This window comes from Pristiophorus japonicus, chromosome 5 (genome assembly GCF_044704955.1).
Source record: "Pristiophorus japonicus isolate sPriJap1 chromosome 5, sPriJap1.hap1, whole genome shotgun sequence".
Taxonomy (NCBI): domain Eukaryota; kingdom Metazoa; phylum Chordata; class Chondrichthyes; family Pristiophoridae; genus Pristiophorus; species Pristiophorus japonicus.
In genome coordinates, this window is record NC_091981.1 from 108,749,873 (window position 1) to 108,771,717 (window position 21,845).

The following is a 21,845-nucleotide window of genomic DNA, read 5'->3' on the forward strand; positions in this document are numbered from 1 at the left end:
TGGATGTTCTGCATAGCACTGATACGCTTCAATGCCCCTCCCCTTTGCTTAAAGGGGAGGGCTGCTGCGCACTCTGCAAGGCCTCTGATGGCCTCCGATAGGCAACCAGGGCAGGGTGGGACTGGGCCTGCAACCCAGCACCCAAAATGGAGTGCCGGGCTGCACGATGGAGGCACGGACCATGCTAGGGTCGCTATACTGGAGCCAAACAGAGAGTCGGCAAACCAGTAAAGATGGCGGCGTGGGATGCTGGTACCTGCCCCTTTAGGTCCCGTCCCAAGAGTGGATGTCAGCCAGCTTCCCAACTCGCAAAGCTGGCGTTGACATCTGCTTGCATGAGCCTCGCAGCCCGCGCGGCAATTTCTCCCGCAGGGCGGTAAGGGGTCAGCGTAGGGTGGTGAGGGTTCTCCACGCACGGCAATAACGACATCACCGGCAGTGAATCGGCCGGGACACTACCCGCAGGGCTTGCCGCTGCCATGGCGGTGCCTCCGCAAACTCCCGGGCAATTTCCGGGGAGCCGGTAGCACATTTTTTGATTTCCTTTCCCGTGTTCTTTGCTCATCTGAATTCACTGACATTAGGTCCGCAGGTATTAATTGCTTTCCAGCAACTCATCCAAGTGCCCATTACTCATGTGTGAGCCAACACGGTGAGCATGAGCAGGACTTTTGACTATAGTGTGAGTCACATCCAAGCCTGGTCCTATTCTTGTCTGACATCCAGACACATAACAGAGAATTCTCCTCTTCTGGATGGACTTCTGGTTGGACAGAATGTCCATCTGTCCCTCGTATTCCTGATCCATTTTTCTAGGTTGGGGTTTATTATGAATGTACACGGGCCTCTCAGCAGGAATCCCACCAACAGGAGGGAACCCGTTAATGTGAGGGAAGAAAATCCCAGTGGTGTTGCAGTTGGGATGCTGCTGAAGCACCATTAAAGGGGCAGAAGCATCCCAAAGATCCAACCAGATGTCGCACTCAGTGCCTTGACCAAGACTAAGTCTTCAGTTGGAGGCAGAATGGAAGGAGAGGAGGCCACTATAAGGCCCTGTCCCACTCTGGAAGCATCTCAGAGTCATTGGTGCTGCCTCCTGGACTCTACTGTCATCTTTTGCATGCTGACCCTGAGAAGCTGCAGTATCACTGTTGGTTGGTAGAGAAATCTGCTGGCAACATGGGCCCTAAACCCCTGTCACCATTTACATGTGGTGGATGGGGAAGGAGCAACTAGTAGCAGCAGGGGTGGGAGAAGGAATTATTGATTACGCAGTTGCACATTCTGCAATTTTAATCATTCTACACTGCAATTCTACCTGATTTGGGGTAGGATCACAGAAGACAATTCCCCCGTGATATATTCAACATGTGTTAATTGACAGTAATCACCAGTGACGTCTTTTGCTCATTTTCTCTTGCATAGCCCGATACATATTGTAATTGCATATTGCTTATTAGAATGGGAGCAATCATATTGTAGCAATTACATTCATATTGTTTTCTAATGTCTAAAGAAAATATTGCAGAGAGTCTGAAAGTAAAGCAGCCATTACCCTACCACACCAACTGAGTGTTTAATGGACATAACATAACCCAGGAGCTGAGACCAACTCTAGTGTCTTAGCTAGGATCAGATAATCCAGAGCAAACAAGGAATTAAACCTTGAGCCATCTATTTTACACAGCTTCATGTTACACCAAATGGTGCCTTTACCCACTAAGCCATGGGGAGAGTGGGGTGGGAACTTTCCATACAGATACTTTTCAAGTAAACCATATAGGTTGTTGGAGAGAATCTGTTTGTTTGATGATATCTGTCTGTATCCTGGTACAGGTATTTGTTAACTGCTCGCACAACAATAAACCCTGAACCATCATGCAAAATCTAACAGGAAAATAGAAAAGAATGTAATAAGTAGAAGGGAAAAATACTCTTACAGATTTTCCTCTCTTCCCAGGTCTACCAACAGGTCCTCTGTGTCCATGAGCTCCAGATTCTCCCTTTGGACCCATTTCGCCCTTGAAAAAAAATATTTAAAAAACTTACATTCTTGATAAATCATTCTTACCCTTCACAGTTTTGTAGTAATTTGTAAAACCTCAATTCTTAGTTAGCCCTTTTACTATAATACTTACTATTCCATAGATTCATATTTTGAATGGAACTTAAAATCCACAATTTTGAATTTATATCCATTGGGGTGCTTATTGATTATTTCAAAATCACGACGACCTAAATAAGTTACACTGTCCATCACTTGTAAGACCAAACTGCTGGACTTGTCCAAAAGTTACTTTAATTCCCCTCTTCACCCACCCCCCCCCTTCCCCCCCCCCCCCACACACAAAATTTACACGCAAGAAATAATATTGCAATTCTCAAGAGTTTGAGCATCTGAGACAATCCCAGGGGGCACTGGGAGTAAGATTGAAGTCCACGTTCCTTTAGCAAGGGTCGGCCTCTGGGTTTTCCAACAGGACTTAGGCAACTTTATGCGTAAATTTAAATATTTTTAGTGAATTATTTAAGTATTTAATGTGTCATGTTATAAATTATATTTTTTTAGTTGTCAGCTGGCTAGGAAACAGCATGGCACTTAAAGAAATTGGAAAAAAATTGTTTCACCAATTTGATTAATTTATTTTACAGCAGTTAGGTGAAGGGGAGATTGTGAAGCATAATTGTCCCTTTTGAAATCCTTCTACTATTTTCTCTTTATCTAGGTAAAATGGCCTGGATTTTGCTGTCAGCGGTGAATGCTAGCTGTTCATTACCCTTACACCATGGACTTTTTATGGGCTTTTGCACTGGAACTTGCTGTGATTAGAAAGCCATTTTGGCACAACGCCCTCTACAGGAGTTCCACAGAGAGATTGTTTGGCAATAATTAAGACTTATCACACCGTTAAAAATTCACTTACACTGGAATGGATAAGCCCTAACTTTTTCTAGTGAGTTTCATGAGTATCGAGTGGGCAAGTACCCGGACATCACGCCCTTCCATGTATTTGAATGGCAAGTCTCTTGGCGAGATACTGTTATAGCGAAGCTTCTGGAGGGGCTGGGCAATTCGGACAGCAACTTCCTCATTTCTGAGTTTAACTGCACATATGTGGTCGCCAGAAGTTGCTATCTGATTTACTCAATAATGATGAACACTGATAGTCTCACCATTATCTTTACCACAAAATCCGGGCCATGGTGATAATTTCATCCTTTAAGACTCTACAATTTTCCATTCCACAGATGTTAAACTAACTGTCCTGTAATTAATCCGATTAGTTCTGTCTCACTTTTTAAAATTTGATACTGCAGTGGCCACTCTCCAGTTCTCTGACTCACAGCCACACTCAATAGAGCCATGAAATACAATTTCTAGGGATTCAGCAATTTCCTCCTTCATCTCCCTCAGGATTTATCCCATCGGGCCTTGGTGCTTTGTCTTCCTTTAGCCTAACTAATCTGAAATTTTCCTTTTACGCAGCTTTCCTTCAGTAACTTCAAGATTCACCTCCAATATCCATCTCTTTAGTAGACCAATGCAAAATACTTATTAAATATCTCTGCCATTTTATCATAATTTACAAATCTTTCCTCTGCCCACGTCACTTTAACAACCCTCTTTTTACTGATGCATTTGTAGAATACTTTACTGTTCATTTTGATGCTTTTTGAAATGTTTTCCTCATACACCTTCTTAGCTTTTCTTGCCCTACTCTAAACTCTTTCCTTATTTTCTTATATTCTCCCAGTGTCCTGGCCAACATTTCTCCTTCAACTAACATCACCAAAAACAAACAAACTGGTCATTAATAATCTTGGATAAAATGGCCACCATTTTTGTCTATGTAACAACAGATATTGCAGTTCAAGTAATTACTTGCCTCGGGGATGCTTTGGGATGTGTCTAAAAGACTCTACAAATGAAATCCTGTCTCTTCTTTGTCAACAACTCCTAAATCTGTAAAGCCCAAGCCTATCATAGAATTGAAGGTTACACCCATATCTGGAGAGATCCTTCCAGCACCTCTCGTAAAATGAATATAAGAAAACATTATCTGATAGGCAATTCCTCTCTCGCCTCTAGTCTCTACCGGTCTCGCTCTCACTTTGCTCTATTTTATCAATATTACAATGTTCTGAGTTTCTCTGTCTTGTTCTTCCCAAACATCAACTATGCCATCCTCCGGGCCTTCCTCTTTCCTCCATCTCTGTGCGAAAATCACATATCCCGTTCTAATCCAGTCTTTTTCACAACTGATGGATTGTTTATTTCCTTGAAGTGGTGTATATTCTTACCTCCTATAATCAGTAGGCATTTAAAACTCAACCTTTGTGTCACCTAGTTCCTTCAAATTATCGCCTATTCTTTCAAGCGGAACTATGGACCATGGTCCTTCACCTGGGTTTCTCAATAAAAGCCTAACTGTACCAAACCTGTACCAACTCTATGTGTGTATGTGCATGTTGGGTGGTGGTGGGGGGCATGGACAGGCATTAGCTGTGTATGTATACGGAGGGAGGTGGGTGGAGGTGTACTGGCTGTGTATATGTACAGAGGGAGGTGGGTGGAGGTGTACTGGCTGTGTATATGGTTGAAGGGTGGTGGGCAGAGAGGCACAAGCTATATGTGTATGGAATGTGGAGGAACATAGAGAGATTTTATACAGTATTAAATCTTCATCCTCTTCCAACTAATACCTTTCATAGCCAAAGATACAGAAGACGAACTTAAGTGTCTATTAAGATTTAAGCTTAGAAATGGCTCTTTCAGCACCATTGAGGGGTTAACTGAACATTGCTTAATTTTCTAAGAGCTCCCAAGCATAATAGTTAATTCCCCATTTTACGGTTTTCCTGGAGCTGCAGTAAAATGCACACACAGCAGGCCATCCAATAAAGCAGCAGAATGAATAATATAGACTATCTGTGCAAACTTCAATAATGAGCTGTTTAAACAGCTGGAATCATGCTGGAAGCCAGGGCAGTTAAGACTCAGCAATATTCATGAAGGATGGAAAGCCACCTTTACTGATGAAATAGTGGAAGCACTGGAGCAAGAAGTTAGGGAGCAGAGGAAGACACCTTTTGGGATTCATGGCACCCTGATTGCCAAGAAGCACATAGTGCTTGGTGCTGCAGGCCTAGGAGGCAGAAGGTGAAAGAATAAACACAGGAAAATATATTAGGCCTGAAGGAATCTGTCCAGGTGGTTATACAAGTACCTGCCAAAAGTAGATATGCAAGAAAATCATCTCTGCACGCATTTTAATCCTTTCATATTGGAAGAAATGAAGCAGTAAGGAGGTTGCCCAGATGCATTAGTAGCACAATAGAACCTGAGCAATTAATACTTTGCATGAATGGAGAAACTTAGATATAGGGGCCGAAATTGCCCACCGCCGGAAACGAGGCGCACCTACCAGTTTCGATGTGTTCTGGCCACCCCATGCTTAACCGGTGACATTCAGCACTTCGGGGATTTTTTGAGCAGGGTGGAAATGTCATCATGATGGGGGCGGAAGTGAGGGCGGATGGTCGGAGTGGACCGGAAGGGGGAGTGGGGCAGAGTGGCTAAGGCTGTCAGAAATCAGTGCTCTATTTGCAGGATGTGATGTATTCAGCCAATTATAAACTATCTTTAACTTCTATTTTTATTGCAAAATGTAAATCATGGTACTAGCACATGCACGATGGGCTGAGCGGCCTCCTTCTGTGCTGGATCATTCTATGTACCATTCTATGTTAGATACTTACTTTCTGTCCCAGCATTCCAGGAAGACCCATAACACCCTGAAATTTAAAAAGAGATTCTGAGGGTCAGTCATCTTGTCAGAGAAGCTTTCCAAATGTACTGTTCTATTTCTCAAGTCACAACCATACTATATAACGTCAGAATAACAAATTAGGACAAACAGTATATATATATAATATACACCATAATCTACACTACAGATTATATGACTGGCTCTTACCATTTCTCCTTTGATTCCTTGTTGACCCCTTTCACCTATTCTCCCCTGCAAAAAGCACACTTTGTTAGTTCTTTCATTTTTAACCTGTCCTTGCAGAGAACAAATAAATATAATTAGAAATAGTATTTTGAACAAGATGAACTTTTTTTCCCTTTCCCTCTGTGGTTTTCTGTTCTCCTGCCCTGAAATTGCTGACTCCTTGCTGGGGTACTGTTATTTATGTTTGAGCCTACTGGTGAGCGTTAACAGATCCTGTCCTCACCTGACATCCACTTCCAGCAGAGGCAATTGGATGACAATCAGAACTAAGAACCTGAATCAATTATCACGTCCCTAATACAGGGATATTGAAGCCAACAGTAGCAGGCTGCTCACACCACTACAGCAATTGGCTAAATCAGCACAGGCCAGGCATTAAACCTCAGCGCTTCCTGGTCTATATGGCTCAGCCACACTGTTGCAACCATTGAGCCATCAAGGAACTGAAGGCAGATTTCAAAAATTAAGTATTATAAGATTAGTTTATTTCCTTTAATGATTTACTGACCTTTTCACCTTTTTGTCCAATTAAACCCTAGAAAAAAAGAATAAAAATGCTATTATCTTTCAGTCAAGGGATTAACATTCCTCTATAATATGGACAAGAAGGATGTCTCGGAGCGGGTGCAGGACATTCTAAAAAGGGAGGGAGATCAGCCAGTTGTCGTGGTGCACATTGGTACCAACGACATAGGTAAAAAAAGGGATGAGGTCCTACGAAACGAATTTAAGGAGCTAGGAGCTAAATTAAAAAGTAGGACCTCAAAAGTAGTAATCTCGGGATTGCTACCAGTGCCACGTGCTAGTCAGAGTAGGAATCGCAGGATAGCGCAGATGAATACGTGGCTTGAGCTGTGGTGCAGCAGGGAGGGATTCAAATTCCTGGGGCATTGGAACCGGTTCTGGGGGAGGTGGGACCAGTACAAACCGGATGGTCTGCACCTGGGCAGGACCGGAACCAATGTCCTCGGGGAGTCTTTGCTAGTGCTGTTGGGGAGGAGTTAAACTAATATGGCAGGGGGATGGGAACCAATGCAGGGAGACAGAGGGAAACAAAAAGGAGGCAAAAGCAAAAGACAGAAAGGAGATGAGGAAAAGTGGAGGGCAGAGAAACCCAAGGCAAAGAACAAAAAGGGCCATTGTACAGCAAAATTCTAAAAGGACAAAGGGTGTTAAAAAAACAAGCCTGAAGGCTTTGTGTCTTAATGCAAGGAGTATCCGCAATAAGGTGGATGAATTAACTGTGCAAATAGATGTTAACAAATATGATGTGATTGGGATTACGGAGACGTGGCTCCAGGATGATCAGGGCTGGGAACTCAACATCCAGGGGTATTCAACATTCAGGAAAGATAGAATAAAAGGAAAAGGAGGTGGGGTAGCATTGCTGGTTAAGGAGGAAATTAAGGCAATAGTTCGGAAGGACATTAGCTTGGATGATGTGGAATCTATATGGGTAGAGCTGCAGAACACCAAAGGGCAAAAAACGTTAGTGGGAGTTGTGTACAGACCTCCAAACAGTAGTAGTGATGTTGGGGAGGGCATCAAACATGAAATTAGGGGTGCGTGCAATAAAGGTGCAGCAGTTATAATGGATGACTTTAATATGCACATAGATTGGGTTAACCAAACTGGAAGCAATACGGTGGAGGAGGATTTCCTGGAGTGCATAAGGGATGGTTTTTTTTAGACCAATATGTCGAGGAACCAACTAGGGGGGAGGCCATCTTAGACTGGGTGTTGTGTAATGAGAGAGGATTAATTAGCAATCTCGTTGTGCGAGGCCCCTTGGGGAAGAGTGACCATAATATGGTGGAATTCTGCATTAGGATGGAGAATGAAACAGTTAATTCAGAGACCATGGTCCAGAACTTAAAGAAGGGTAACTTTGAAGGTATGAGGCGTGAATTGGCTGGGATAGATTGGCGAATGATACTTAAGGAGTTGACTGTGGATGGGCAATGGCAGACATTTAGAGACCGCATGGATGAACTACAACAATTGTACATTCCTGTCTGGCGTAAAAATAAAAAAGGGAAGGTGGCTCAACTGTGGCTATCAAGGGAAATCAGGGATAGTATTAAAGCCAAGGAAGTGGCATACAAATTGGCCAGAAATAGTAGCGAACCCAGGGACTGGGAGAAATTTAGAACTCAGCAGAGGAGGACAAAGGGTTTGATTAGGGCAGGGAAAATGGAGTACGAGAAGAAGCTTGCAGGGAACATTAAGACGGATTGCAAAAGTTTCTATAGATATGTAAAGAGAAAAAGGTTAGTAAAGACAAACGTAGGTCCCCTGCAGTCAGAATCAGGGGAAGTCATAACGGGGAACAAAGAAATGGCAGACCAATTGAACAAGTTTCTTTGGTTCGGTATTCACTAAGGAGGACACAAACAACCTTCCGGATATAAAAGGGGTCGGAGGGTCTAGTAAGGAGGAGGAACTGAGGGAAATCCTTATTAGTCGGGAAATTGTGTTGGGGAAATTGATGAGATTGAAGGCCGATAAATCCCCAGGGCCTGATGGACTGCATCCCAGAGTACTTAAGGAGGTGGCCTTGGGAATAGTGGATGCATTGACAGTCATTTTCCAACATTCCATTGACTCTGGATCAGTTCCTATGGAGTGGAGGGTAGCCAATGTAACCCCACTTTTTAAAAAAGGAGGGAGAGAGATAACAGGGAATTATAGACCGGTCAGCCTGACATCGGTAGTGGGTAAAATGATGGAATCAATTATTAAGGATGTCATAGCAGTGCATTTGGAAAGAGGTGACATGATAGGTCCAAGTCAGCATGGATTTGTGAAAGGGAAATCATGCTTGACAAATCTTCTGGAATTTTTTGAGGATGTTTCCAGTAGAGTGGACAAGGGAGAACCAGTTGATGTGGTATATTTGGACTTTCAGAAGGCTTTCGACAAGGTCCCACACAAGAGATTAATGTGCAAAGTTAAAGCACATGGGATTGGGGGTAATGTGCCGACATGGATTGAGAACTGGTTGTCAGACAGGAAGCAAAGAGTAGGAGTAAATGGAGACTTTTCAGAATGGCAGGCAGTGACTAGTGGGGTACCGCAAGGTTCTGTGCTGGGGCCCCAGCTGTTTACATTGTACATTAATGATTTAGACGAGGGGATTAAATGTAGTATCTCCAAATTTGCGGATGATACTAAATTGGGTGGCAGTGTGAGCTGCGAGGAGGATGCTATGAGGCTGCAGAGTGACTTGGATAGGTTAGGTGAGTGGGCAAATGCATGGCAGATGAAGTATAATGTGGATAAATGTGAGGTTATCCACTTTGGTGGTAAAAACAGAGAGACAGACTATTATCTGAATGGTGACAGATTAGGAAAAGGGAAGGTGCAACGAGACCTGGGTGTCATGGTACATCAGTCATTGAAGGTTGGCATGCAGGTACAGCAGGCGGTTAAGAAAGCAAATGGCATGTTGGCCTTCATAGTGAGGGGATTTGAGTACAGGGGCAGCGAGGTGTTGCTACAGTTGTACAGGGCCTTGGTGAGGCCACACCTGGAGTATTGTGTACAGTTTTGGTCTCCTAACCTGAGGAAGGACATTCTTGCTATTGAGGGAGTGCAGCGAAGGTTCACCAGACTGATTCCCGGGATGGCGGGACTGACCTATCAAGAAAGACTGGATCAACTGGGCTTGTATTCACTGGAATTCAGAAGAATGAGAGGGGATCTCATAGAAACGTTTAAAATTGTGACGGAGTTAGACAGGTTAGATGCAGGAAGAATGTTCCCAATGTTGGGGAAGTCCAGAACCAGGGGACACAGTCTAAGGATAAGGGGTAAGCCATTTAGGACTAAGATGAGGAGGAATTTCTTCACCCAGAGAGTGGTGAACCTGTGGAATTCTCTACCACAGAAAGTTGTTGAGGCCAATTCACTAACTATATTCAAAAAGGAGTTAGATGAAGTCCTTACTATTAGGGGGATCAAGGGGTATGGTGAAAAAGCAGGAATGGGGTACTGAAGTTGCATGTTCAGCCATGAACTCATTGAATGGCGGTGCAGGCTAGAAGGGCCGAATGGCCTACTCCTGCACCTATTTTCTATGTTTCTATGTTTCTATACCTTCATCGTCTCCTTTATTTAAGCTTAGTATGCTGGTTAGAGATCCAACCTTCTTCACCCTCCATCTGAATTTGAAATTCAATCATGCTATGATCACTCATTCCAAGGAGATCCTTTACTAGGACATTGTTTATTAATCCTGTCTCATTACACAGGACCAGCCTGCCCCCTGGTTGAGTCCCTTCTCATTCTTCTATATTCAATGGAATTTAGAAGAATGAGAGGGGATCTCATAGAAACATATAAAATTCTGACAGGATTGGACAGGTTAGATGCAGGAAGAATGTTCCCGATGTTGGGGAAGTCCAGAACCAGAGGTCACAGTCTAAGAATAAGGGGTAAGCCATTTAGGACCGAGCTGAGGAGAAACTTCTTCACCCAGAGAGTTGTGAGCATGTGGAATTCTCTACCACAGAATGTTGTTGAGGCCAGTTCGTTAGATATATTCACAAGGGAAGTAGATGTGGCCTTTATGGCTAAAGGGATCAAGGGATATGGAGAGAAAGCAGGAATTGGGTACTGAAGTGCATGATCAGCCATGATCATATTGAATGGTGGTGCAGGCTCGAAGGGCCGAATGGCCTACTCCTGAACCTATTTTCTATGTTTCTATGTTTCTATGTTCCGTTACATACTGCTCAAGGAACCCATCCCTTACGCACTCTATGAAATCTTCCTCAAGGCTACCCTGACCAATTTGATTTGTCCAATCAATATGGAGGTTAAAATCACTCATGATTATTGCTGTTCCCTTTTTACAAGCCCCCAATATTTCTTGGTTTATACTCCGACCAACAGAGTTGCTACTGCTATGGGGCCTATAGAGTACGCCCACCAGCGACTTTTTCCCCTTATTATTCCTTATCTCCACCTAAACTGTTTCAACATCCTGATCATTTGAGCCAATATCGTTTCTCACTATTGCAGTGATTCCATCCTATATCAACAGAGCTACCCCACCTCCTTTTCCTTTCTGTCTGTCCTTCCGGATTGTCAAATACCCCATAATATTTAATTCCCAGTCCGAGTCACCTTGCAATCACATCTCTGTAATGGCTATCAGATCATACCCATTTGTCTCTATTTGTGCCGTCAACTCATCTATTTTGTTACAAATGCTACGTGCATTTAGACAAAGTGCCTTTAAATTTTTTTTTTTACCCTTTTTACCTGTTTGTTTTCTCTCTCCTTCAAACTCACTTTCTTTATTTTTGCTTTCTAACTCCAGCTTTACTCCCATCCCTACTAAATCTATTTTCAGGTTCCCATCCCCCTGCCAAGCTAGTTTAAACCCTTCCCAACAGCACTAGCAACCCCACCCCCAGTGAGGATATTGGTCCCCGCTCTGTTGAGGTGCAACCCATCCACACCTTGTACAGGTCCCACCTCCCCCAGAAGCGGTCCCAATGCCTCAGGAAACTAAAGCCCTCCTGCTTACACGATCTCTCCAGCCATATATTCATCTGCTCTATCCTGCTATTTCTGTACTCACTAGCTCGTGGCACTGGGAGTAATCCGGAGTTTACGACCTTTGAGGTCCTGCTTTTTAATTTTAGAGAAGAGAGTTACAGATTTCCCTTATGTGAAATAGTGCTTCTTAAATGATCTAGCTCTAATTATAATATTATGTTCCCTTGTTCTGTGTTCTCCCACCAGAGGAAATATTTTCTCTGTATCTACCCTATCGTATATCTTTATCATTTTAAACACCTCTATAAGATCATCACTCAACCTTTTAAACACAAGTGAATACAATCAAGGTTATTCAGTCTTTCCTCATAATGTAACTTTTAATTCCTGGCATCATTCTAGTGAAACTGCACTGTACTCACTCCAAGGCCAATAAATCCTTCCTGAGATTTGGTGACCAAATCTGGTTGCAGTACTCCAGATGGAATCTGACCCAAGGTTCTGTACAATTGAAGTATCACTTCCTCGCTTTTGTATTCCAACCCCATGGAGATAAAGGCCATAATTCCATGTGCCTTTTTGATTACTTTGTGTACCTGTGTAGTAGCTTTTAGTGATTTGTGTATATGGTCACCTAAATTTCTTTGCTTCTCCATAGCTCCTAGTTTCTCACCATTAAGAAACTATTCTGACTTGTCTTTCTAAGCTCCAAAGTGGATGACCGCACAATTTTCTATATTGAACTCCTTCTGCCATAGTTTTTCCCACTCACTTAATCTGTCATTGCTCCTTTGAAACTTCCTGCTCCCATCTACACAACTTACTGTGCCTATTAGGAGTTAGATGTAGTCTTTACTACTAGGGGGATCAAGGGGTATGGCGAGAAAGCAGGAATGGGGTACTGAAGTTGCATATTGAGCCATGAATTCATTGAATAGCGGTGCAGGCTCGAAGGGCCGAATGGCCTACTCCTGCACCTATTTTCTATGTTTCTATGTTTTTATGTTTCTATTCATTTAGTGTCATCTGCAAACATGGATATACAACTCTCTATTCTTTCAACCAAGTCATTAATATATATGGAGAAATGCTGAGGCCCCGGTACAAATCCCTGGGGAACACAACTTGTCACATCCTGACAATCAGAGAATGTTCCCTTTATCCCTATTCTCTTCTTCATATCTCCCGAACAATTTTCAACCCATGTAACAAGGTTACCTTCTATTCTCGATGCGTTCATTTTTTACTAATAATCACTTGTGTAGAACTAACAACAACCTGTATTTATATCGCACCTTTAACATAGTATAATATCCCAGGGTGTTTCACAGCAGTATTATAAATCAAACAATTTGACACCGAGCCACATAAGGAGAAATTAGAATAGATGACCAAAAGCTTGGTCAAAGAGGTAGGTTTTAAGGAGTGTCTTCAAGGAGGAAAGAGAGATAAAGAGGCAGAGAGGTTTAGGCAGGGAATTTGAGAGCTTAGGGCCTAGGCAACAGAAAGCACGGCCACCAATGGTTGAGCGATTACAATCAGGGATGCTCAAGAGGGCAGAATTAGAGGAGTGAAGATATCTGGTGTGGGGCTGGAGGAAATTACAGAGATAGGGCGGGGCGCGGCCATGAAAGGATTTGAAAATGAGGATGAGAATTTTGAAATCGAGGCGTGATTAACTGGGAGCCAATGTAGGTCAGCAAGCATCGGGGTGATGGGTGAATGGGACTTGGTGCGAGTTAGGACATGGGCAGCCGAGTTTTGGATGACCTCAAGTTTACATAGGGTAGAACATGGGAGGTCAGTCGGGAGTGCTTTGGAATAGGCGAGTCTAGAGGTAACAAAGGCATGGATGAGGGCTTCAGCAGCAGCAAGCGTGGAGACGGGTGATGTTATGGAGGTGGAAATAGGCGGTCTTAGTTGTGCCGGATATGTGGTCGGAAGCTCATTTCAGGTTCAAATATGACACCAAGATTGTGAACAGTCTGATTCAGCCTCAGATAGATGTTAGGGAGAGGGATGGAGTCAGTGGCTAGGGAATGGAGTTTGTGGCAGGGACCGAAAACAATGGCTTCAATCTTCCCAATATTCAATTGGAGAAAATTTCTGTTCATCCAGAACTGGATGTCAGACAAGCAGTCTGATAATTTAGAGACCGAGGAGGGTCGAGAGAAGTCTTGGTGAGGTAGAGCTGGATGTTGTCGCATACATGTGGAAACTGACACTGTGTTTTCGGATGATGTCATCAAGTGGCACATGACTCCTTGATAGCTCTTATCAAATGTCTTGTACAGGGAAGTGATTAAACAATCAAGTGTAATTTGTTACTGATGCTGAAATACTTTCACAATCCTAGATTGAAAAATCCTTTTTAAATCATATTGATTTCATAAATGAATGAGATTAGTTACTCTTTAGATTTTCAAAATACTAATATAACCTGCAAATAGAGTAATGCAGATGGATAGTTCATAAGTCAGCAGTAATGCTGTTACAGGACAGAATTTTACCCCCTCTGAGTAGAAATTCCAGCCGCACTCGTAAATCCTCTTGTACGAGCCTCATCATGGTTCAAGGACACAGAGCACACCGGCAATTGGCATCTGCACTACCGGCGCTGGGAGCACAAAAATGGACTAAACCAAAAATATCCAACCCCTTCCTCTGCATATTAAATTGAAACTGTGTGTTATAAATAGTAAGGGAGTCATTTGAAAACTGTAAGCCAATCGCAAGGTTCAGGTGTCAGTCATAAATGTCTTGAATTTCACTCTCACAATTCACGGCTTCATCTGAACTCCATGATTGGATTACAGTCTTGTGATCACTCCTATGTACATTTTAAAATATTGATTATTTTTAAGATTTAGTTCTGCTACTAGATTAGCATTATAATATTTTTGAGACCAACTGATGTCTCCCTTATTGTGACAATAACAAAGATGTTTTTGACAGATTGCAAAGCCATAGTTTGGTCTCATCAAAGATGTGACTTTTAGATGTTCATCCCATTAGAGGCAATAGCTATGCTCTGATCAATCACATCTACAATTCCTGTGCAGGCCTGGTGTGACTACACATTTTAATCGGCATGCATCTGCTTTTGCATATACATTACAAAAACAACTTGATCTCCATTTTGACGATAGGAACAAGCCGCCTTTTTCCATTGAGTGCACTATAGATAGCTTTCCACACCATGTAGATGCCATTCAGATGTGTTACAAGTAAATTTAGTGAGAGCTGCTATACCTGTCTCAAAAGAACAGCTGATTGTTGCTGTACAGCAGCTTCACTGGCTGTGGCTAAATGGAACATTAGTTACAATATATAGAGTAACCTACGTTTCTTGATGAATTATACAGGGATCTGAGAAGATCTGAGTAAGTCTGTTGAGGGTCTGACAAAAATACAACAGGATAATAAGTGACTGGGGAAATGCACTAGAGTGTTTTGATCATTCATGCATGTTCAAGCCTAAATCAAAGAGACATTGTTATGCCATATCTTCTATCTCTCAGCTATTTTCATGGAAAGCAGATTTTCTGTCTTCGTGGATCTTGTTTCTTAAACATTGACAAATCTTTGCTCCATAGACTAAAGAACTCAGCTGGAAATTAAAATAACTAAGTTAGGTTGGATTGAGGTGCAAAGTTACAGTTTTTTTTTCGTCCCTATTCTAATGTCAGATTATTCTATGATTTGAGTACCTAGTGCATGCAGCCTTGAATGCAGTACTGAGGAGTGTTGCATTGTTGAAGATGCTGCCCTTTTTATGAGATGTAAGCCTGATTCAGTGGTTGAGAGTAAAGATGTTAAAGATCCCAATGCACTCTTTGAAGAGCAGGAAGATCCCAATATTGCTCTCTCAAGCAACATCCAATGAAAAATTAACTGATTGTCCTATTAGTTGCATCTAGGTGTACACAAATGGATGTTGAATTTATCTATATAACGGTAGTCAATGTAGTTCAAAATAATTCCTTCTATGTGAAATGTGGTGATGTGATACGGTGATATATAAATGCAAATCTTTCTTTCATTTTGATAGTACAAAATAAATCTTATTTTCCTGATCTTTTTTATCTTGTTACTTTGTAAGAAATGTTTTTATTTTTAATATTTATCTTTGGAATGTGATTGTTCACGTTAAATTGTGTTACTGTAAGCTTTGTGTCTCTTGGTGAGGTAGAATCCATGGCCCCAAATTTCCCCAGCTGCTTAGAGTGGTGTATTTCGATGTGGTGCGCTGACTTCCTGGGGGAAAAAAAGCTCCAAAAATCTACCTGTGAATTTGGCCGCTCCCTCATTGTCCAGATCCATCAGCGTCGCGCAGCAGAGCCTGCGAGGGGGAGGGGAAACAGCGCGGCCGGCAGGGGGGGCGGGGCTTGGGCCCAGCATGTTGTGTAGTGCCGGCTGGGGCACGCATGACCGTTTGCGCGTGCGCGCATGTGCAATGGGCGGTTCAGTTTGGGCGCATGCACAGTATAACAGGAAGCTTGGCAATCGGCCAATTAAAGGGAGAGCGCCCTCAGAATAATTGTTTATGGAGCATATATAAAGGTGAGGTCTGAATATTGATTTTTGTGTGGCTGAGTGAGTGGATAGGAGTGCTGGATAGGTGTAAGAGAGATGTAAGTGTGATCTTTGAACATTACCTGCATTTGAGTCCAATAGATAAATGGCACAAGAGTGTGCAAAACGAACCAAAAATTTCCTTCATGAGGAAGTGGAGAAATTAGTGACTGTAATTAAGGAGAAATGGCTGGAGCTGGATATCAACAAGAGTGGTCCGTCAAAGATCTCACCCAAGGAAATGAGAAAAAGATGGAACCTCGTTGCCGAAGAATTCTCCGCTGGGGTCAACACCGCAAGATCTGGAAGCCAGTACAAGAAGAAATGGCAGGACATTGGTCAAGTAGTGAGTGTAAGTAATATTTTCATCTTTAAATTGAATTGCAGTGGAAAATGCGAGCATCTGTATGTGCCCCACCCATCAGAAGCGCACCATGTCTGACAATTAATATTTTCATCTTTGAAGAAGAAATTGGCCCACAACAAGAGGGAGAGAACTAGAACAGGAGGAGGTCTGCCAAATCTGCACCAACTGACATTCCTGGAACAGAGGGTTGCTGCCTTGCTGACTCGCACCGGCAGAAAAAGAATCAGCTCTGCACAAGTTGGACCGACACGTAAAGGTGAGGGTGAGTCATTAAAATGTATAGTCGCCCTTCAAATCATCATCATCATAGGCAGTCCCTCGGAATCGAGGAAGACTTGCTTCCACTCCCAAAGTGAGTTCTTTGGTGGCTGAACAGTCCAATATGAGAGCCACAGACCCTGTCACAGGTGTGACAGACATTCGTGGAGGGAAGGGATCGGTGGGGCTGGTTTGCCGCGTGCTCCTTTCGCTGCCTGCGCTTGGCCTCTTCACGCTCTTTGCGTTGAGACTCGAGAGCTCAACGCCCTCCCGGATGCACTTTCTCCACCTCGGGCGGTCTTCGGCCAGGGTCTCCCAGGTGTCAGTGGTGATGTCGCACTTTACCAGGGAGGCTTTGAGGATGTCCTTATAATGTTTTCGCTCTTCTCCTTTGGCTCCACATAAAGCATTTGCTTCGGGAGTCTCGTATCTGGCATGCGAACTATGTGGCCTGCCCAGCGAAGCTGACCGAGTGTGGTCAGTGCTTCAATACTGGGGATGTTAGCCTGGTCGAGGACACTGATGTTGGTCCGTCTGTCCTCCCAGGGGATTTGCAGGATCTTGCGGAGACATCATTGGTGATATATATCCAGCGACTAGTGACATGAGGTGCCTTCTATACATCGTCCATGCCTCAGATCCATACAGGAGGGCGGGTATTACTATAGCCCAGTAGACCATGAGCTTGGTGGTAGGTTTGAGGGCCTGCTCTTCAAACACTCTTTTCCTCAGACGGCCGAAGGCTGCACTGGCATACTGGAGGCGATGTTGAATCTCTGCATCAATGTCTGCCTTTGTTGATAAGAGGCTCCCGAGATATGGGAAATGGTCCACGTTGTCGAGGGCCGCAGCATGAATCTTGATGATTGGAGGGCAGTGTTGTGCGGCGGATATCGTCAATGTATTCACTGAGACATATGAAGGCATGGGCCTTACGCTTAACATCCATAAGACAAAGGTCCTCCACCAGCCTTCAAATCAACCTGCTGACTGGCCTGCTACGCGTGAGACTACTCATGCCACCCATCCTAACCCCTCCTGTGCTGCTAACCATTGACTGTTGTGTTGTCTTTTGCAGATGAAGACGACACTCCTAAAGATCCTGAGGATCCAGATGCGTGCGTTCCAGACCAAGGCGGGTTGGGGGAGGAGGGGTCCATGGAAATGTGTGCTCAGGAGAATGCTGACTGCGATATGGATCAGGACATATCACAGGGCATCACACTGCCAGAACCCTCCATTAGCTCCTCGGCATGGGTTCACACTTTCCAAGGTCACGGATCTGAGTGGCAGTTGGGAAATGCATCTTGGGACACCCAGTCCCCCACCGTCCCAGCGTGTGCCTCGCACTGGAGGGGTGCCACTAGGCAGACCCACGGCGAGGGGAAGGAGAAGCCGACCAGTCTCTCCTGAGAGGCAGCCCTCAGCAGAAGTTAATCAGGTTGTTTCATTGGGTGAGGAGACCAATGCCCTCACAAGATCACTCGTGGCGGCTGTCAGTGGGGTGTGAGATGAGGTCGCGACACTATCGGGTGAAATCTCTGCACTAAGATGGGAAGTCAGGGCAGGCATTTCAGAGGGTGTTCAGATGATGGCAGATGCCATGAGGGAGCTGGCTTCTGCAATAAGGACACAAAGACCGGAGACTCAAATGCCACTCCCACTTCACTCCATGCACCAGCCACCTGTCAGACCCAAGCCGGGCCCCCAATGCCCGTCCCCCACCACCATCACCGACTCTATAAGGAAGTGCGCTTTCCCCGAGATGTGGGTGAGGGATGGGTGCAGATTTTCTTTCCTGTTGTGGCTGTTATTGTTGTTTTTGTTTGTATCGTTGAAGTGCACTGTAAAATTTACAATAAAAGATATTTTGCATCAAAACTGAATCATCCTCCATTAGGACCATGCAACATTTAAGGTCAACTGTAAAAAATAAAAATCCCTCACCCCTACAGTCATGCATGCCTGCCGCCCCTAGCCCTGGCAGGAGGGCTAGTCGGTGCATTCTGCAAGGTAGGACTACTCTATTTTCTGTAGCTGATTTCTCTTTCATTTATTTGTGATGATGTTGTACAGCTGTTGTGCTGAAGATGTTGTAATGTTGTGCTGATATTGTGAAGGTCGTTAGAGCTTTGGAATCCTCTAATTCACCTTGCCCCCGCCTCCCCCCCGGCTACCTGCGCTGATTTCTTAAATGTAGGTAAGGTTTTTCTGTGCCTACAAAAGTGGCCACATACATTGGCCTAAGTTAGTTTGGAGTAACTTTCAGCTGGCCAAATTTGCTTCTATGGCCAGAAGAGGTGTAAGTGGCTTGTCACACCCCCTTTTGGAGAGAACAAACTAAACTAGAAAAAAAACGAACTGACTTACATTGGAGCAAGTTAAATGGGGAAATTTGCGATTTTTAAGTTACTCCAAAAAAAGCTACTTACTCCAAAAAAATCGGGGCAACTCTTGGGGAAATTTGAGCCCCATATTCTGTAGCTGTGGTTAGAAATTACATTGTGAGGAAAATCAGGTTCACAGATGATGTAGCTGCATACGGCTGCCATGACACCAGCTGGTCATATGCTAATACTTAGCGTTGGTCTCACCAGAGGCAATTCCTAATACAGGTATTTATCTGCACAGTTACGATATTGATTCTGGCTGATTGTCAGCTCATCACATTGGTTGCTGGAGACAATATTTTTTGGGGGTGGGGTGGGAACGATGACACTGATCCTCTCAAGGTCATTTAAGAACATAAGAACATAAGACTTCGAAGCCCTCGAGCCTGCTCCACCATTCAATATGTTCTTCTACCTATTTGACGAACACTGACTGACTCTGACAGATAAATGGGACATAAGAACATAAGAACATAAGAAATAGAAGCAGGAGTAGGCCATATGGCCCCTCGAGCCTGCTCCGCCATTTAATACGATCTTGGCTGATCCGATCATGGACTCAGGTCCACTTTCCTGCCCGCTCCCCATAACCCCTTATTCCCTTATCGGTTAAGAAACTGTCTATCTCTGTCTTAAATTTATTCAATGTCCCAGCTTCCACAGCTCTCTGAGGCAGCGAATTCCACAGATCCACAACCTTCTGAGAAAATAAATTTCTCCTCATCTCAGTTTTAAATGGGCGACCCCTTATTCTAAGATTATGCCCTCTAGTTCTAATCTCCCCTATCAGTGGAAGCATCCTCTCTGCATCCACTTTCTCAAGCCCCCTCATAATCTTATACATTTTGATAAGATCACCTCTCATTCTTCTGAACTCCAATGAGTAGAGGCCCAATCTACTCAACCTTTCCTCATAAATCAACCCCCTCATCTCCGGAATCAACCTAGTGAACCTTCTCTGAACCGCTTCCAAAGCAAGTATATCCTTTCGTAAATATGGAAACCAAAATTGCACGCAGTACTCCAGGTGTGGCCTCACCAATACTCTGTATAACTGTAGCAAGATTTCCCTGCTTTTATACTCCATCCCATTTGCAATAAAGGCCAAGATTCCATTGGCCTTCCTGATCACTTGCTGTACCTGCATACTAGCCTTCCCCAGTTCATCAGTTCATCTCATGCCTCTGTTCTGGTGCTTGAATGGAGGTGGCTGAAGGAGACTCTCATGGTAGTTAGATGAAATGTCACGTATACGTTTTAGGATATAGATGCCGGACCAGATTTAGTATTATAACGAGAGTTAGCAAAACATTGTGGATTTTGTTATGTTTGTATTTGAGGAAGGTTATGTTTGAAATTCTGTAACCAAATGAAATCTGCTGTACTGACTTTATGCTACTGTTTAACTATAACTTTTAATAAATGTGACTCAGCTTGTAGCCTAAATCACAGTCGGATAAAGTATTTATTCTTCCATTATCGAAAGACTAGGAGAAAACTAGAAAACTCACTGTAAGGAGCGTTTCTTTTTGAACTTTGGGCAATGCATCATTACCAAATATTGTCTGTATAAAGTCACACTCTGGTTCACGGGGACCAAGGGCTTGATTACAGGAGTGGTCTTTGGCAATGAATAGGAGAGAAATATCTGAGCAATAATCGCATTGACAGCATCTCAACCAGATATCAAAATGAAGCTAATATCTGATCTTGCACAACTAGGTTTAGTTCTAAAATATTGCACTCACTAGAGACACTTGCTTTCTTTGAACTACTGGATACTATGCTAAGCATTTCTGGCATTAGGAGACACACAGATAGCGGAAGTTACAAACCTTAGGGCCCATTGGTCCTCTTGCACCTGGCAACCCCATTAATCCGAGATCACCCATTTCACCCTTAAAATAAGAAACAGAAATGAGTTGTAGTTAGCACTAACTTGCTGTATTGCAATGGCTTAAATAGAGCCTGGACAACAGTTCGAGGTGATTGCAATTCAACAAAATAATTCTCTGAAATTCCTTATCAATTGCTCTTTCTTTGTAACAATTAAAGCGATAGTGTCTTCAGGGAAAAGTAATTGACACTTTTTATTTGTTTGCAAGTACATTATGTAATTACATAAGCAGCACTGAAACACTGCGGGGTAAATTTCTGTGTGTCTGATTCCATGGGATGGGAGGTGGACATTATAAGCCCACTGCTTGCCCATTGGAATCAAATAATTTATGTGATTGGGCAACATTAGAATAATTCTAGAGAGTTGGTAGTGCTGAATGAGCACCGACAGGCAGCTCACTCATTGCAGGAGGGGGTGAGGTGGGGAGATTATAGTAACTGCTCCACACAGCTGAAAAAGAACTGGGATCTTAACGGGGAGAAGGCAATCCCGGGAAAGGAACGTGGATGGACCAGTAGCAGGTGGGAAGATTTTTGTGGGGCCAGAAGTATCATTCATGCTTCTCATGCCCCACAAGTATCAGTGTCACAGTGTTTTTTTTTAGTGTTTTTGGAGGTGCCTGCAATCGTCCCTTTAATGGCCATTGGTGAGACTGTTCTACCACAAGTACCAATGGTACCTGACAATTGTATGGGGGTCCTATGGTCCCCATTCCCAACAAATGTACATGACCATGCCACTGGTTTAGAATTGCTATTGTATCAGGTAGATGATACAGTCCCTGGTGTAAAATCACCCTCTGTACTCACTACACAACAGTGAATGCAGTG

General features: G+C 43.5%; 1 protein-coding gene across 6 annotated transcripts in view; it reads right to left on the minus strand.

The window, feature by feature from the left end:
- colq (collagen-like tail subunit (single strand of homotrimer) of asymmetric acetylcholinesterase) overlaps nt 1–21,845 on the minus strand; it is a 247,710-nt gene that overhangs the window by 26,533 nt on the left and 199,332 nt on the right. For 5 of the 6 annotated variants that reach the window (XM_070880844.1, XM_070880849.1, XM_070880850.1 and 2 more), the window contains 5 exons: nt 20,951–21,013; nt 6,526–6,552; nt 5,979–6,023; nt 5,761–5,796; nt 1,941–2,021 (listed from right to left, as the gene is read on the minus strand). In XM_070880844.1, coding sequence (XP_070736945.1) covers nt 1,941–2,021; nt 5,761–5,796; nt 5,979–6,023; nt 6,526–6,552; nt 20,951–21,013 — 252 coding nt within the window. The remainder of the gene's footprint in view (nt 1–1,940; nt 2,022–5,760; nt 5,797–5,978; nt 6,024–6,525; nt 6,553–20,950; nt 21,014–21,845) is intronic. The other variant, XM_070880848.1, reaches the window with a different exon arrangement.